Source organism: Erythrolamprus reginae, chromosome 8 (assembly GCF_031021105.1).
Source record: "Erythrolamprus reginae isolate rEryReg1 chromosome 8, rEryReg1.hap1, whole genome shotgun sequence".
NCBI lineage: Eukaryota > Metazoa > Chordata > Lepidosauria > Squamata > Dipsadidae > Erythrolamprus > Erythrolamprus reginae.
In genome coordinates this window covers 23,499,362-23,515,243 of record NC_091957.1, presented here as the reverse complement: position 1 = coordinate 23,515,243, position 15,882 = coordinate 23,499,362, and the positions used below count along the sequence as shown (strand labels likewise).

At 44.0% G+C, this 15,882-nt stretch overlaps 1 protein-coding gene across 4 annotated transcripts in view; it reads left to right on the top strand.

The window, feature by feature from the left end:
• Nucleotides 1-454: 454 nt before the first annotated feature.
• The window catches only part of CLSTN1 (calsyntenin 1), a 62,656-nt gene continuing 47,228 nt past the window's right edge, over nucleotides 455-15,882 (top strand). For 2 of the 4 annotated variants that reach the window (XM_070759266.1, XM_070759265.1), the window contains exon 1: nucleotides 564-721. In XM_070759266.1, coding sequence (XP_070615367.1) covers nucleotides 655-721 — 67 coding nt within the window. In that variant the 5' untranslated portion in view covers nucleotides 564-654. Of the gene's footprint in view, nucleotides 722-15,882 lie in introns of all 4 variants that reach the window. The other 2 variants (XM_070759268.1, XM_070759267.1) reach the window with 2 other exon arrangements.

Below are 15,882 nucleotides of genomic sequence, written 5' to 3'. Positions count from 1 at the left end.
GGGAAGCGCCCGACTGGTGATGAAATACGAAATCCAGCATAGTGATCTTGTTTGCTGTGTTGTACTGTTGGATGATGATGATAATAATAATAATAATAATAATAGTAGTAGTAGTAATAATAGTAGTAGTAGTAGTAGTAGTAGTAACAACCAGAATAAAATTAAATAATTAAATAATAATAATAATAATAAAAATAACAGTAGTAATAACAACAACAACAACAATAAACTCCACTCCTCCACTCCCTCTCTCCCATCCATCCATCCATCCATCCATCCATCCATCCATCCATCCATCCATCCATCCATCCATCCATCCATCCATCCATCCATCCATCCATCCATCCATCCATCCATCCTTTCCTTTCTCCCCCGCTTCCCCGGTGCAGATGGTATGCTCCTCGTCCCCCCTCCCGGCGCTCCCCGTTGGTCCCTCCCGCCCTCGCCTAGCAACGGGCGCGAGAGGAGAGGCGAGCGCCTGCGCCGCCATCTTAATTCGTCGGCCGGCGGGGGAAGGACGCGGCGGCCGCCGGAGCGAAGGGGGTCGCCCGCCCGCCCGTCTCGGCGCTCTCCCGCTCGCTCGTTTCTCACCTCCCACCCCCGCAACCTTCCTCCTGCCCGGGGGGGCGCCGTCGGGCCCCTTGAGGCGCCGAGATGCGGCTGCTGGCCCCGGCCTGCCTCTTGGCGGCGCTGCTCTGCGGTGGCCTCCGCGCTGCCCGAGGTGAGGCGAAGGGTGTGTGTGAGGGGGGGGGCTGTCACGAGACCCGGCCTCGCCTGACTGGGAGTGGCGGGGGGTCCCCGCGGGCCGGGGGGGGTGTGTTTGTAAGGCAAATGCTGCGGGGGGCGAGTTATATATAAGCGCCTGGACGGGGTGGGGTTGGGTAGGTGGGCTATAGAGAGAAGGCCCAAGTGGGGGATGGAGAGGTGAGTGGACAGGTGCAGAGGTGGGGCAGAAGGGGGGGGGGAGCGGTCGGTCTGCAGGCTGCAGCTCGTCAGGTTGTGTCTTGTGTCTCTCCTTGTAACCCGAGAGAGAGGAAGGGGGGGGGCTGATGTAAGCGCGGGGTTGCCCCCCCTCCCTGAAGGAGATGCACCCAAGGGTGGGGTTGCGGGGGGGGGGGGAGAGAGAGAGAGAGAGAGAGAGAAAAGTGACCTGGATAGATGGGTGGGTAGGTAGGTGGATGGAAGGAAGGAAGGAGATGGATAGAATGGATGGGGGGGGAATGAAAGGAATGGATAGATGGGTGGGATTGGGTGGGTGGATAGGATAGGATGGATGGATGGATAGAATGGATGGGGGGGATGGAAGGAATTGTTGGGATAGGATGGATGGATGGATAGAATGGATGGAAGGAATGGGAGGGAATGGATAGATGGATGGGATAGGATGGATGGAAGGAAGTAATAGATGATAAAATGGGTGGGTGCGATGGAAGGAAGGGGGAATGGATGGATGGAATTGGGTGGGTGGATAAGATGGATGGATGGATAGAATGGATAGGTGGGAAGGAAGGAATGGGGGAATGGATAGATGGATGTGATAGGATGGATTGAAGGAAGGAAGGGATGATAAAATGGATGGGTGGGATGGAAGGAATGGGGGAATGGGTAGATGGATAGGATGAATGGAAATAATGGATGGTGAGATGGAAGGGGAATGGATAGATGGATTGGATGGATGGATGGATGGATGGATGGAAGGAAGGAATAGATGGATAGAATGGGTGGGTGGGATGGATAGATGGATGGGATAGAATAGGTGGGTGAATGGATGGGTGGGAGGAATAAATGAAAGGATGGATGCATAGGATGGAATGGGTGGATCATGGAATGGGTGGGCGAATGGAGTGGGTAGGTAGATACGTAAGTGGATAGGCAGTGTTCTATCTCCATAGGATTGCAGTCTGAAAGATGCACCAATTGTGTTGTTTTTCTATAGAGGGATCTAAAGAGAAAAGTGGGATGGATGGATGGATGAGATAGATATGATGGAAGGATAGATAGATAGTGTTCTCTCTGCACTGGATTGCAATCTGAAGGAATGACTGCAAGATTTTTATACCCATAGGGTTTGCCATCCGAAGAATTTCACCCCAATGTGTGATATTTACATGGATGGATGGATAGGGAGAGAGAGAGAGAGAGTCCCCAGCTTGTGTTCTCTGCACAGGATTGCACTTCTAGGCGAAGAGGTGTCTTGTGTTTTATCTACACCATCAGAGAGATAATGCTCTGTGTTGTGATACATATACACAATGTGGGAGAGAAGGCCAAGTGGTATGTTGACTGGTATGCACACCCTGAGAGAGGAGGCCAAGTATTGTGCTGCCTATGCAAAATCCGACAGATTAAGTCAGGATAATTTGTGATATATACCTAGATATGATAAAGAGAGAAAGTTGCTGTGGAAAAGAAAAGGCACAATGTTGTGTTTCCATAATTTAAAAGAGCAGGTGCAATGTAGTATTCTGTGCGTACTGTCCAAGAGAGGTCAGTCATTGTGTTACCTATGCACAATCTGTAAGAGAAGTCGTAGGGATTTGTTAGAGAGAGAGAGAAAAAGAAAAGAAAGAACAGTACAGTACTGCCATTAGGAAGAGCCTTCACAGCATTGTGTTATCTGTGCATGTGATTGCCATCAGAGGAGGTCAGTCGTTGTGTTACCTATGTACAATCTGTAAGTCATATTAGAGAGAGAGAGAAAGAAAGAAAGAAAGAAAGAAAGAGAATGAGCAGGGCTGCCATTAGGAAGAGCCTTCACAGCATTGTGTTAAATGTGCATGCGGTTGGCATCAGTGTTGTGTTACATATGCATAGGATTGCAATTCAAAAGAGAAGCCATGAGGGCTTTGCGATAGATTTCACAACATTGCCATCCAAGGGGAGAGTCACCATTTTGCATTTTGTTGATGTGCAGCCTAGCCTTCACCGATGCAGTGTTGCGTGTGTATTACGTACCCACACACGCACAACATTTGGAATTTGATTTGACAGAACCATCCAGGCAGAAGATGCACATGATGTTTTGATATATTCTGCATGCAGGGGGAGATTGAAAAACTGTCCTTAATAGTTCTCTGCAGCTTATAAGATTTCACGCTAAAACAACAGAAGATGCAAGTGGCATAGCTTTAAAAGGGGCTGGTGAAAGAATTTGCAGCAAGATCAGGCATGATATTCTAGTGGTTAGTAATATGTACATTGTACTTGCCACAGAATATTTTAATATGCATTCTAATGTAACCGTAGTGTACTATAAATGCAGCAATACATTAATGCACGATTTAATAACCTCTGAAGGCATTTCAGCCAGAACAAGGACATTTTTAAAAACGCACAGCACAACTTTTGCCTTCCTATTCATGGTGGTCTGTCTGTCTGTCTGTCTGTCTGTCTGTCTGTCTGTCTGTCTGTCTGTCTGTCTCCCTCCCTCCTTGTGTTTGGATTGTATTCAGTTGGGACTAAGCCCCATTGAATTCAGGGGTAATTGTGTGCATAATATTCTGTTGTGAGATAATTTTTCCTTCTTCCTCATTACCTGCTAATCACACACGGGGGCATTTAATTTCTTCATTACTTCCCCTTCTCTCTTTTCCAGTCCATAACCCCAACACAAGGACAGATCTTCCCTTTTTTAATGTAGTTTGCATCCCCCCTCCTCACTTTGCACTGTGTGATTTGTAACAGACAGGATGCATGATAGATAACACAATAGGATATTTTCTGAGATTTAAGAATCTTCCTTTCATTCCCCTTTACAAATACACACACACACACAACCCTAGTCTTTTAAACACTATCAACACCCCCCCCCCCCAATAATTTTACCTATAGCAACCACCATTTTCTGTCTTTTATAAGAACAGTCATTCTGGTCTATGATTTGTGGGGTATAATTTTTTGGTGGTGGGTGGAGGAACCTGCAGCAGACATACTAACTAAGGCAAACTTTGTTGTTGTTTTTAAGTAAAGCCTTCCTCATCCCTCATCCTCTTCTTTCAGCACTAGTTATTTATATTCAAAGGAAGGCTGTTTGTTGTCATCCTATTTGAGATACGGAAGTTCAAGTTTGTTATTTGTGGTAAGGAAAGGTAAACTTTAAGTGTGATGAATCTGCTTCTTGGGGCAATAAAGATATACAGTAATGCCTGTGTTTAGGTCTCTCTGCCTCTCTGTCTCTTTCTTTTTTTCTTTCTCTCTTTCTCCCTTTCTCTTTCTCTTTCTTTCTCCTCTCTGAGTGTCTATGCCTCTCTCCCTTTCTCTCTCCTTTTCTCTATCTTTTTCTCTATTTTTTCTTTCTGTCTCTCTTCCTCTTCCTCTGTCTCTTTCTCTTTTTTCTCTTTCTCTTTTTCTCTTTCTTTCTCCTTCTCTTGGTGTGCCTCTCCCCCTTTCTCTTTTTCTCTGTCTTTTTCTTTTTCTTTCTCTTTCTGTCTCACTATCTCTTTTTATCTCTCTTTTTATTTTTTCTCTTTTCTCTTTCTCTGCCTCTCTCCCTTTCTTTCTCTTTTCTCTTTCTCTGTCTGTGTCTCTCTTCCTCTCTCCCTTTCTCTCTCTTTTTCTCTTTCTTTCTCTTTCTCTCTCTCTCACATACTCACAGACAGACAGATTACAGAAAGAGTGGCAGGGTTTGTGCATTTGCTGGTGGAATGGGTTTTTTTTTCTGATTGCCAACCCTGGGACCTCAAATCAAGGGGATGGGCCTGTGAAACCCCTTTGTGGAGAGGCATTTCTCGGCCTTGAGGTAGGGAAGGCTACGCATTGCAGAAACACCTCAGGGTTGTTATTTCTATTAGATGTGGAAACCAGAAAACAAGGGCCACTTGAGACGGCTTAAATGCTGTGTTAGTGCCTTTTATTTATTTATTTCTTCAAAAGGACAAATTCATTCTGGGTTGATTCTTCCAGCTGGCACAAGGAAAGCGCAGTAGACTGAAATTTTGCTTCACAGTTGGAGGGCCCAGCCTCCCCCATTACCTGGGAAGGTGTCGATTTCCTGCTTCATTTTCTTCAGTTTCCTTGCAGAGTTCCAGAGTGTTAGCACTGGATAATGAGAGCCAAAATAAACCCTTTGGCACTTTAAAAAAGTAAGCGATAGATAAAAGAGTTTTCATGTAGAATTAATCTTCCGTGAAAATTCCTGTGCCTTGCAGGCACAGCAAAGCTTGCTATCTTAAAACTATTTGTATTTTAATGGAGAAAAAAGTAGTGCTGTTTGGTTTCCCCTTGCCAAAACATATTTGAAGTCTTCACTCCCCCCCCCCCTTTTTTTTTTTTTTAAGTTTGTCCTTTTAAAGGTTAGGGATGCAATAAAGGCAGAGGCTAAATTCTGGAAGAATACTTGCACCTTAGTGTGAGATATTGAGAGGACACAAATTGCTGAGGTAAACTTTGAATGGCTGAGCAGCCTTATACCGGAACAGCGCTTTTTTTTTTCCTGCTACAGGAATAACTTTGATTTATTAAAGAAGAAATAACTGGAAACCAGAAAAATCTCTTTGTTTCCTCCCATTGCTGCTATAATTTTGCATCTGCAACTATGGAAGGAATCCCGAATGCCAAAAGGGATGTTAGGTGATGCCTCTCAGCACTTTATCAACTTTGAATTATGGCCTAATGTAAGTATGAATGCAGAAGGCAGGCTAAGAAGATATATTTTTTTAAATTAAAAAAAAAAGCTTAGCAGTTTTTGCAAATAAATCTGGGAATATACACTAGCCTTCGGCCCATAAGTACAATAATGATTTGCAGTCTCTAGATGCAAGTCTGTCTTGAAAAAAAAAATAGAGGCAAGATATGAACAGTAATTTAATCACATCCTCCATCTTCTGCCTATCCACCATTTAGTGGCACTTGAATAATTCACATCCTTCTATAGATTAGTCTTCTGGATCAATGCATTGATTTTAGGAGCAGCCCTGATCCTCAGAAACATTCCCTTTGGGACTTCTTTTTTAAAGGAACTTTTATGCAGGATGATCCCCAAGATAGTCAAATGTTTGTTTACAGATATTTTTTCTTCAGAACAGCTATACTGTAGTGAATTGCTGACTTAAAACGGGAGAGGAGATTATATGTTTTAATCTTTGGGATTAACTAGAGGAGATCATTGCGTGGCCACTAGCTTTAACCAAGTTGGGTTTCCTTGTTTGAAAAGAAGGACCAGGGGTGACATGAAAGCAGCATTCTAGTACTTGAGGGGCTGCCAGAAAGAAGAGGGGGTCAACCAGAAGGCAAGATGAGAAATAATAGATGGAAAATAGAATAGAATAGAATTCTTTATTGGCCAGGTGTGATTGGACACACAAGGAATTTGTCTTTGGTGCAGATGCTCTCAGTGTACATAAAAGAAAAAGATACATTTGTCAAGAATCATGAGGTACAATGCTTAATGATTGTCATAGGGGTCAAATAAGGAATGAAGTAACAATATTAATAAAAATGTTAAGGATACAAGCAACAAAGTCACAGTGGGAGGAGATAGGAAAGAGGAGAAGATTAATAGTAATGCAGCCTTGGTGAATAGTTTTGACAGTGGTGAGGAAATTATTTGCTTAGCAGAGTTATGTCGTTTGGGGAAAAAGCTTGGTGATTTTCTTGCAGACGTTCCATCGCCTAAACTAGGTCACATCGTCAGTGCTCAAGTCAGAGCCCCAAAGCCCCATATTCAAGATTCTCTCATATGGATCATTTCATTTCATCGGGAACCAGGGATGAAGCAGTGGGCTGAATTCCGTGCCCTACAAAAAGGAGCATTCCTATAATAACCCAGGGGTAGGCAAAGTTGGCTCTTCTATGACATGTGGACTTCAACTCCCAGAATTCCTGAGCTAGCAGGATTGGATCAGGAATTCTGGGAGTTGAAATCCACAAGTCATAGAAGAGCCAACTTTGCCTACCCCTGCTCTAACTGTTCTTTCAATTCTCTGGAGTTCAGCTGACACCACTCTTAACACCACTCTTAACGTGGCTCACTTTGCGGCTGTTCAGTAGTTTCTAGATGCCTCTTGTAGCTACAAGCAAGCGGCAATGAGCTTCAGCCCCAAATTGTTTGGCTCTACTACAGCCCTTCGTCCTTTCGTGGGCAGGGCACTGGCAGAGTGTCCATTCTTGCAAGGGGGATCCAGGACCAGGACGTGCCCGCTTTGGTATGTCCCTCATGGATGCTGTCTCCACTAGTATGGAGAAGGGGCGCTGGTCTTACCCAGTAAAGGGCTGTCCGTCACATGCGCTCTTGGTGGTGGCCTTGCGTGCATGCCTCCAGGTGACATTTGGCTTCCTGTGCATGCACAGAAGCTGAATCTTGCACAAGAATGTTCTCGCGTGGGACATTTCACAATTTTTTGGGCATTTTTTTGCTTCTGCACATGCGCAGAAGCAAAAAACCCGACAAAATCTCAGGCATGTGAGCCTCCTTGCATGAGATTTCGCTTCCTGTGTATGCCCAGAAGCTGAATCTTGCATAGAAACATAGAAGATTGACGGCAGAAAAAGATCTCGTGGTTCATCTAGTCTGCCTTATACCTCTATTTCCTGTATTTTATCTTAGGATGGTTATGTGTTTATCCCAGGCATCTTTAATTTCTGTTACTGTGGATTTACCAACCACGTCTGTGGAAGTTTGTTTGAAGCCTCTACTACGCTTTCAGTAAAATAATATTTTCTCAAGTTGCTTCTTATCTTTCCCCCACCTCACCTCAGATTGTGTCCCCTTGTTCTTGTGTTCACTTTCCTATTAAAAACACTTCCCTCCTGAACCTCATTTAACTCTTTAACATATTTAGATGTTTTGATCACGTTCCCCCTTTCCCTTCTGTCCTCCAGACTATACAGATTTAGTTCATTCAGTCTTTCCTGATAAGTTTTATGCTTAAGACCTTCCACTATTTTTGTAGCCCATCATTTGACCGGGGCATGTGCCGGGGATGTGGCGATGCATGCACATCTCCATTTTTCCAACTGGGTTTTGCACATGACCATATCAGCTGCAGCCCACTACTGGTCTTACCTGATACACTCCTCCTTGTGAACGTGGGGACAGCATCCTGCCCCATCCAGTTTGGCGTCAGGTCCTGGCTCGCAATGCACGCCATGGAACAATATGCAAGTCTGCGCCATCTCTTTCTCGTCAAAAAGACTCAGGAGGAGGAGGCATGGCATCGCTTTTGCAGACTCAGTCCTGATTGGATAACAGACGGAGCTAAGGCCCCTTCTAAATGATTGATTGATTCTTTGCTGGTGTTTTGAATTTATTTCACCCTTGTTCCAAACCATCTATGTTGGGATTGCAGGTACCGTTGAGGTGCAGTTTGTGACCTTTGTCTTAGGATGGATCTTAAATTCGTTAAAGAGTTAAATAAGGTTCAGGAGGGAAGTGTTTTTAATAGAGTGAACACAAGAACAAGAGGGCACAATCTGAGGTTAGTTGGGGGAAGGATCAGAAGCAACATGAGGAAATATTATTTGACTGAAAGAGTAGTAGATGCTTGGAACAAATTTCCAGCAGACGTGGTTGGGAAATCCACAGTAACTGAATTTAAACATGCTTGGGATAAACATTTATTATTATTATTATTATTATTATTATTATTATTATTACAGTATTATTAATACACACAAACATACCATGCATAAGCTATATAGGCCTGGGGGAGATGTCTCAATTCCCCCATGCCGGACGGCAGAGGTGGGTTTTAAGGACTTTATGAAAGACAAGGAGGGTAGGGGCAATCCTAATCTCCGGGCGGAGCTGGTTCCAGAGGGTCGAGGCCGCCACAGAGAAGGCTCTTCCCCTGTGTCTCGCCAGACAACATTGTTTAGTTGACGGGACCCGGAGAAGGCCAACTCTGTGGGACCTAACTGGTCGCTTGGATTTCTGTGGCAGAAGGTGGTCCCAGAGATAGTCTGGTCCGATGCCATGAAGGGTTTTATAGGTCATAACCAACACTTTGAATTGTGACCGGAAACCGATCGGCAACCAATGCAGACTGCGGAGTGTTGGTGTAACATGGGCATACCTAGGGAAGCCCATGATTGCTCTCGCAGCTGCATTCTGCACGATCTGAAGTTTCCGAACACTTTTCAAAGGTAGCCCCATGTAGAGGGTGTTACAGTAGTCGAACCTCGAGGTGATGAGGGCATGAGTGACTGTGAGCAGTGACTCCCGGTCCAGATAGGGCCGCAACTGGTGCACCAGGCGAACCTGGGCAAACGCCCTCCTCGCCACAGCTGAAAGATGGTTCTCTAATGTAAGCTGTGGATTGAGGAGGATGCCCAAGTTGCAGACCATCTCTGAGGGGGCCAATAATTGCTCCCCTCCCCAGGGTAATGGACGGACAGATGGATTTGTCTTTGGGAGGCAAAACCCACAGCCACTCCGTCTTATCAGGGTTGCGTTTGGCTCTGTTGACACCCATCCAGACCCCAACAGCCCCCAGGCACCGGCACATCACATCCACTGCTTTGTTGACTGGACATGGGGTGGAGATGTACAACTGGGTATCATCAGCATACTGATGATACCTCACTCCATGCCCTTGGGTGATCTCGCCCAGCGGTTTCATGTAGATATTAAATAGCAGGGGGGAGAGGACCCCTGAGGCACCGCACAAGGGAGAAGCCTAGAGGTCAACCTCTGACCCCCCACTAACACTGACTGTGACCGACCGGAGAGGTAGAAGGAGAACCACGGAAGGACAGTGCCTCCCACTCCCAACCCCTCCAGCCAGTGCAGAAGGATACCATGGTCGATGGTATCGAAAGCCGCTGAGGTCGAGAAGCACCAGCACAGAGGATAAACCCCTGTCTCGGGCCCTCCACAGTTCATCCATCAACGCGAACAAAGCAGTTTCCTGACTGTTGAGGGCCGAGATAAAAATTGTCTTCTTCCAAGGACCGCTGGAGCTGTAGCGCCACCACCTTCTCAACAACCTTCCCCATAAAGGGAAGGTTGGAGACTGGATGATAGTTGTTAAGAATGGCTGGGTCCAGGGAGGGCTTCTTGAGAAGGGGGCGCACAAGTGCCTCCTTGTAGGGAACCGGGAAGGACCCCCTCCCCAAAGAATCGTTGACAATCTCCTGGACCCAGCTCTGTGTCACCTCCCTGCTGGCCGAAACCAGCCAGGAGGGACACAGATCCAGTAAACAGGTGGCGGAACTCACAGCTCCAATGGCCTTGTCCACTTCATCAAGTGTCACCAGATCAAACTCTTCCCAGACAGATGGACAAGTACGGGCCCCAGTCACCTCGACTGACTCGTTGTCAGTCGACTCTGCTATCCAATCAGAGTCGAGGTCCGCTCGGATCCGAGCGACTTTATCAGCGAAAAACGTGTTAAAATCCTCGGCACTACTCTGCAAGGGCTCCCCAACTCCCCCCTGATTAAGAAGGGAGCGGGTCATCCTAAACAGAGCAGCCAGGCGAGATTCCGCTGATGCAATCAAGGCAGCATGATACGCGCATCTTTCTGCCTTGAGCGCCACTTTGTACGTTTTAATATGAGCTCTTACAAGTGTTCGATCAGATTTGGATTTACTCTTTTTCCATCGCTTCTCTAGACGTCTCTTCTGGCGTTTCAACTCCCGGAGCTCCTCGTTGAACCATGGAGCTCTACGGGGTCTAGTGCCGTGGAGAGGTCGCAACAGCGCAATCCGGTCAAGAGCCTCCGCTGCAGCCTTGTTCCAGGCCTCAGCAAGAGACTCTGCCGAACTGTGAATGAGTGCATCTGGAATAACCCCAAGCACCCTCTGAAAGCCCTCTGGGTCCTTCAGGCGTCTGGGGCGGAACCACCTAGTCAGTTCTGCCTCCCTGCGGGGAAGGATTGGAGCCAGGAAATCAAGCCTCAATAGAATATATATCCATCCTCAGACAAAATACAGGGAATAGCATAAGGGCAGACTAGATGGACCATGAGGTCTTTTTCTGCCGTCAATCTTCTATGTTTCTATGTTAAATTTCCACTAAGGGATTGTTGTTTCCTTTTATAAATAGGTGCCCCGTCTTTTACGTGATTGCTCGCGTAACAATGAGGCTTCTTCTTCCCCTCTTGGCTTTTGCATTTTTTTACAGTCTGTGATGCTCAACACAGCAGGAATGCGGCTGGGGGACACTTTTGTTTTGGGCGTGAGAAACTTGCACTTTCAGAAGGGAAACCTTGAGCGTCCTCCTTCTTAAATGTACACGCTGCCATTGCAAATTTATAGCAAGGCTAATGCTTAACTCTGCTCCCCTGAGGCTTGCAGAGAACCTTTTATATAGCTTTGCATAAAGAAAGGAAAAGAAAAACATAACCTTATATCTGTGCAAGACAGTGATTTGCAACTTGAGGGGAGCTATGTGCATGCATGCGCGCTCGTTGGGACCACGTTCTGGAAAAACTGAGCTTCTGGGCTCTAGCGCGTGTGTGCGCCGACAATCAGCGGAGACCGGTTTTTGGCACTGCCATACGTGCAGAGGGATTTTGCGCTCCAGAGATGCCAAACCTCTGGGTGCTAGCGCGCATGGGCAATTGAAAACCAGCTGGCTGGCGCACATGGGCACACCGGTTTTTAGCACTGCCACAACACATAAAGGACAGCTGATCATCACGTGCGTAGGCGTGCCAGAAACCGGGAAGACAAACAGGCAAGGCTGAGCGATATGACTTTGCGTGCCATTTTGGGCACACATACCATGGGTTCGCCATCACAGCTCTATACCCTTTCCCCCCGAAAATAAAACAGCGTCTTATATTAATTTTTGCTCCCAAAGATGTGCTACAGCTTATTTTCAGGGGATGTCTTATTTTTTTTTTCAATGAAGAAGAATTCACATTTATTGCTGAACAAAAAAAAAGAACATTTATTATATACTATACAGTAGTTGTCATCACAAACCAGCATAACTAGAAAAACTGTGAATCCTATCAATAATTTCTTATTACTACCGTACCATTACTTCCATGTACAACAATTATACTTTCTTCAAATATATGTTATATTTATTTATTTATTTAATTAGATTTGTATGCTGCCCCTCTCCGCAGACTCGGAGTGGCTCACAACAACAAAACAGTACAAATCCAATTATTAAAACAATTTAAAACCCTTAATATAAAAACATACATCTCATACAAACCATACATAAAATGGAAACGGCCCAGGGGAATCAGAGGTGGGTTTTAAGGAGTTTGCGAAAGGCAAGGAGGTTGGGGGCAATCCTAATCTCCAGGGGGAGTTGATTCCAGAGGGTCGGGGCTGCCACAGAGAAGGCTCTTCCCCTGGGTCCCGCCAGACGACATTGTTTCGTCGACGGGACCCGGAGAAGGCCAACTCTGTGTTCTGTTCGGGAATGCTGCGAAACAAAATGTCTCCTACATCTTACTTTAGGGGGATGCCTTATATTAGGCAATTCTACGAAACCTCTCCTATGTCTTACTTTCAGGGGTGACCGTGGGGGATGCTGCAACGGTCACAAAGTCACTTTCTTCAGCGCCCTCACAGCTTTGAATGGTCACAAAATAAACTTTTGTAAGTTGAGGACTACCTGTATAACACGTGTTCAGTTTCCCCTACCCCCACCCCCACTTTAAAAGCTTGTGTGCTTTAGGAAAGATTTTTTTATTTGATACTTTCCTCTCTCAAGTCTGGGAAATGCACCTGAAATAAAATACTTTAAATAGGGGTGGTTGGTTTTTCCCCCCCTATCGAATTTCAACAGTCAAGAGAATGAGGAACCGAATGAGAAATAGTAATTAATAGTAGGCGTTGTTCATGCCATTTAGAATAGAAGAATAGAAAGAGGAGAGGAGAGGAGAGAATATAGAAATAGAATATAGATATAGAATAGAATATTCTATTCTATTCTTCTCTATTCTATTCTATTAAGCTATTCTATATTCTATTCTATTATTGTATTCTCTCTTCTATACTGTACTATTGTATTCTCTATTCTATTCTTCTCTATTCTATTCTATTATTCTATTCTATATTCTATAATCTATTCTATATATTTTATATTCCATTCTCTATTGTATACTATACTGTACTATTCTATTATATTCTCTATTCTATTTTACTATTCTATTATAGAATAATAGAATAGAATAATAGAATAGAGAAGAATAGAATAGAATAAAATATAAAATAGAATGGAATGGAATAATAGAATAGAATGTAGGGTAGAAGAATAGAATAGAATAGGTTTTTTGGAGTATAAGACTCACCTAGATTTTAGAGGTGGAAAACAAGGAAAAATGATATAGTAATATATTATTTAATAAAATACCAATGTAGCAGAATACTGTTTACAACCATGTACACTTTTTACAAACTTCAGACTTGACAGCTTTAAGACTTGTGGACCTCAACTCTCAGAATTCCTTCTCCAGTCAGTTAGAAGGCAAAAGCAGCTGTGTTTTTGTGAAAAAATGAGCTGGTTTTGGCCCATTTTTTCACAAAATGGAGGCATTTTTGCCTTCCCCCACTCCCCAGGAGCTCTCTTCAGGCTCCCCTGACCCTTTCTCCACCCCATTTTTGTGAAAAAATGGGCAAAAAATGGTCTGGGCTGTTTTTGCTATCCCCCATCCCCCAGGAGCTCTCTGCAGGTTTCCCAGACCCTCCGTTGAAAAATGGGACGCAGGGGCGAGGCTTCGCTACAGCAAAAATGGCAGTATTTAGTGTATAAGGCACACTGACATTTCCACTCTCTTGGGGGGGGGGGGAGAGAGAAGGTGCATCTTATACTCCGAAAAATACAGTAATCAATATGGATTGTCTTTCTCTCCCTTTCTCTCCTGCATTAGCCTTTTTTTAGATAAAACCCTGTGCTATTTTCAGTGCTCCCAAGAACAGTTTGAAGGTTGCCACTGAAGAGTGCATTAAACCTTAAATTACAAAACCTACTGGTAGGATAAAAGACATTTGAAAAAAAAAAGAAAGAAGAAAAAAAGCCTTAATCTTTCAATTTATTCTGGCAACCGAAACTGCGGACTTTCAACCAGGACATCATATTATTATCCTTCATGAAGAGAATGGGTCTTCTTTAATGCAACCTTCTTCATGTAGTGCTGCATGCAAACTAAAGTCATTCATCTTTTTTTTTTTTAAGTATTGCTAGTGATGGTAGATATCACTATTTTGTCTGTGGCCGCTTCTGAGAATCCTACTTCAGTTTTCAGGATTTAGTAGTCGGTATCGCCCACGTGCCATGAAATTCCGGGCAGTGACCATCATCTTTCAAGAATCTTTCAAAGAAATGGTTTCTTTCAAGAAGAGATTGGACTGCCATCTGTCAGAAATGGTGTAGGGCAAGGGTAGGCAAAGTTGGACTAGATGACCCACAGGGTCCCTTCCAACTCTGTTAATCTAAAAACGTGAACCACATAAAATAAACCGTAGTGAAAATACTCATGCTGTGTGTATTTGTAATTTAGAGCCGGGTAGGGTTGAGGACATCCTGATCTTTTCTTTCTTTTTTCTTTGTCATTCAGGTTTTTTAAAAATTATTTTTAATTATTTATAAAAATAATTATTTTTATGATTATTATTTTTTTAAAAAAAATTAAAATATTTTTTCAAATATTTCAAATATTTTATACTTTAAACAACAAAAATATGACAGAATGTCAAGACCATAAGCATACATTTTGAGATCATCCTGATCTTGTCAGGTATGCTGTTCTGCAGCCCAGATGATGTGATTTGATAGGTTTCTTTCTAAGGACCTGCTTAATAAAAGAGACCTGGGACATACCCCAGAGATACGGACTGCTTCCACCCTACTAGCCTTCTGCAAAGCCGTTAAAGATCTGGCTTTTCCGGCAAGCCGTTGATCGGATGGTATCCCATCAGGGATCAGACCAGGAAAGTTTGGTTTTTAGCTGTTGTGAGTGTTCATTGTGGGTTTTATATATTATATTATATATTATATTTATTAGACTTGTATGCTGCCTCTCTCTGAGGGCCCGGGGCGGCTCACAACATACAATACAAAACAATATGAATACAAATCTAATAGTTAAAACAGTAAGCTAAAATCCCATTATGTTAAAAAACAGTCAGTCTACTGAATCACATACATACATAACATTGAATGGTCAAAGAAAAGGGGGGCATGTCTTATGAAAGGCGAGGAAGGTGGGGGCAGTGTGAACTTCCGGGGTGAGCTTATTCCAGAATTTAAAACAAGTTTTAAATTGTTTGTGCTGATTTTAAGGGGTTTTATATTGTACTGTTTTTAGGGGTTCTTATATTGTATATTTAAGGGGTATTTATATCATTGTATACTGCTCAAAAAAATAAAGGGAACACTCAAAGAACACAACATAACAAGTAAATCAAACTTCTGTGAAATCAAATTGTCCACTTAGGAAGCAACACTGATTGACAGTCAATTTCACATGTTGTCAGCATATTCAACTTTGTACAGAACAAAGTATTCAATGAGAATATTTCATTCGTTCAGATCTAGGGTGTGTCCTTTATTTTTTTGAGCAGTGTGTGTGTATGTGTGTGTGTGTATTTGGAGTTATATTGTGTTGTTTAACCTATGCGACCCTATTTGGACAGGGAGTCATTGCTCACAGTCACTCATGCCCTCATCACCTCGAGGTTCGACTACTACAACGCTCTCTCTGAAGGGTGTTCGGAAACTTCAGATTGTGCAGAATGCGGCCGCGAGAGCAATTGTGGGTCTTCCTAGGTTTGCCCACATCTCGTCAACACTCCGCAGCCTGCACTGGCTGCCGATTAGTTTCCAGTCACAATTCAAAGTGTTGGTCATGACCTATAAAGTCCTACATGGCATCGGACCAGAATACCTTTGGGACCGCCTTCTGCCGCACGAATCCCAGTGGCTGATCTCTGCGTCCCGTCGACTAAACAATGTCGTCTGGCGGGCCCCAGGGGAAG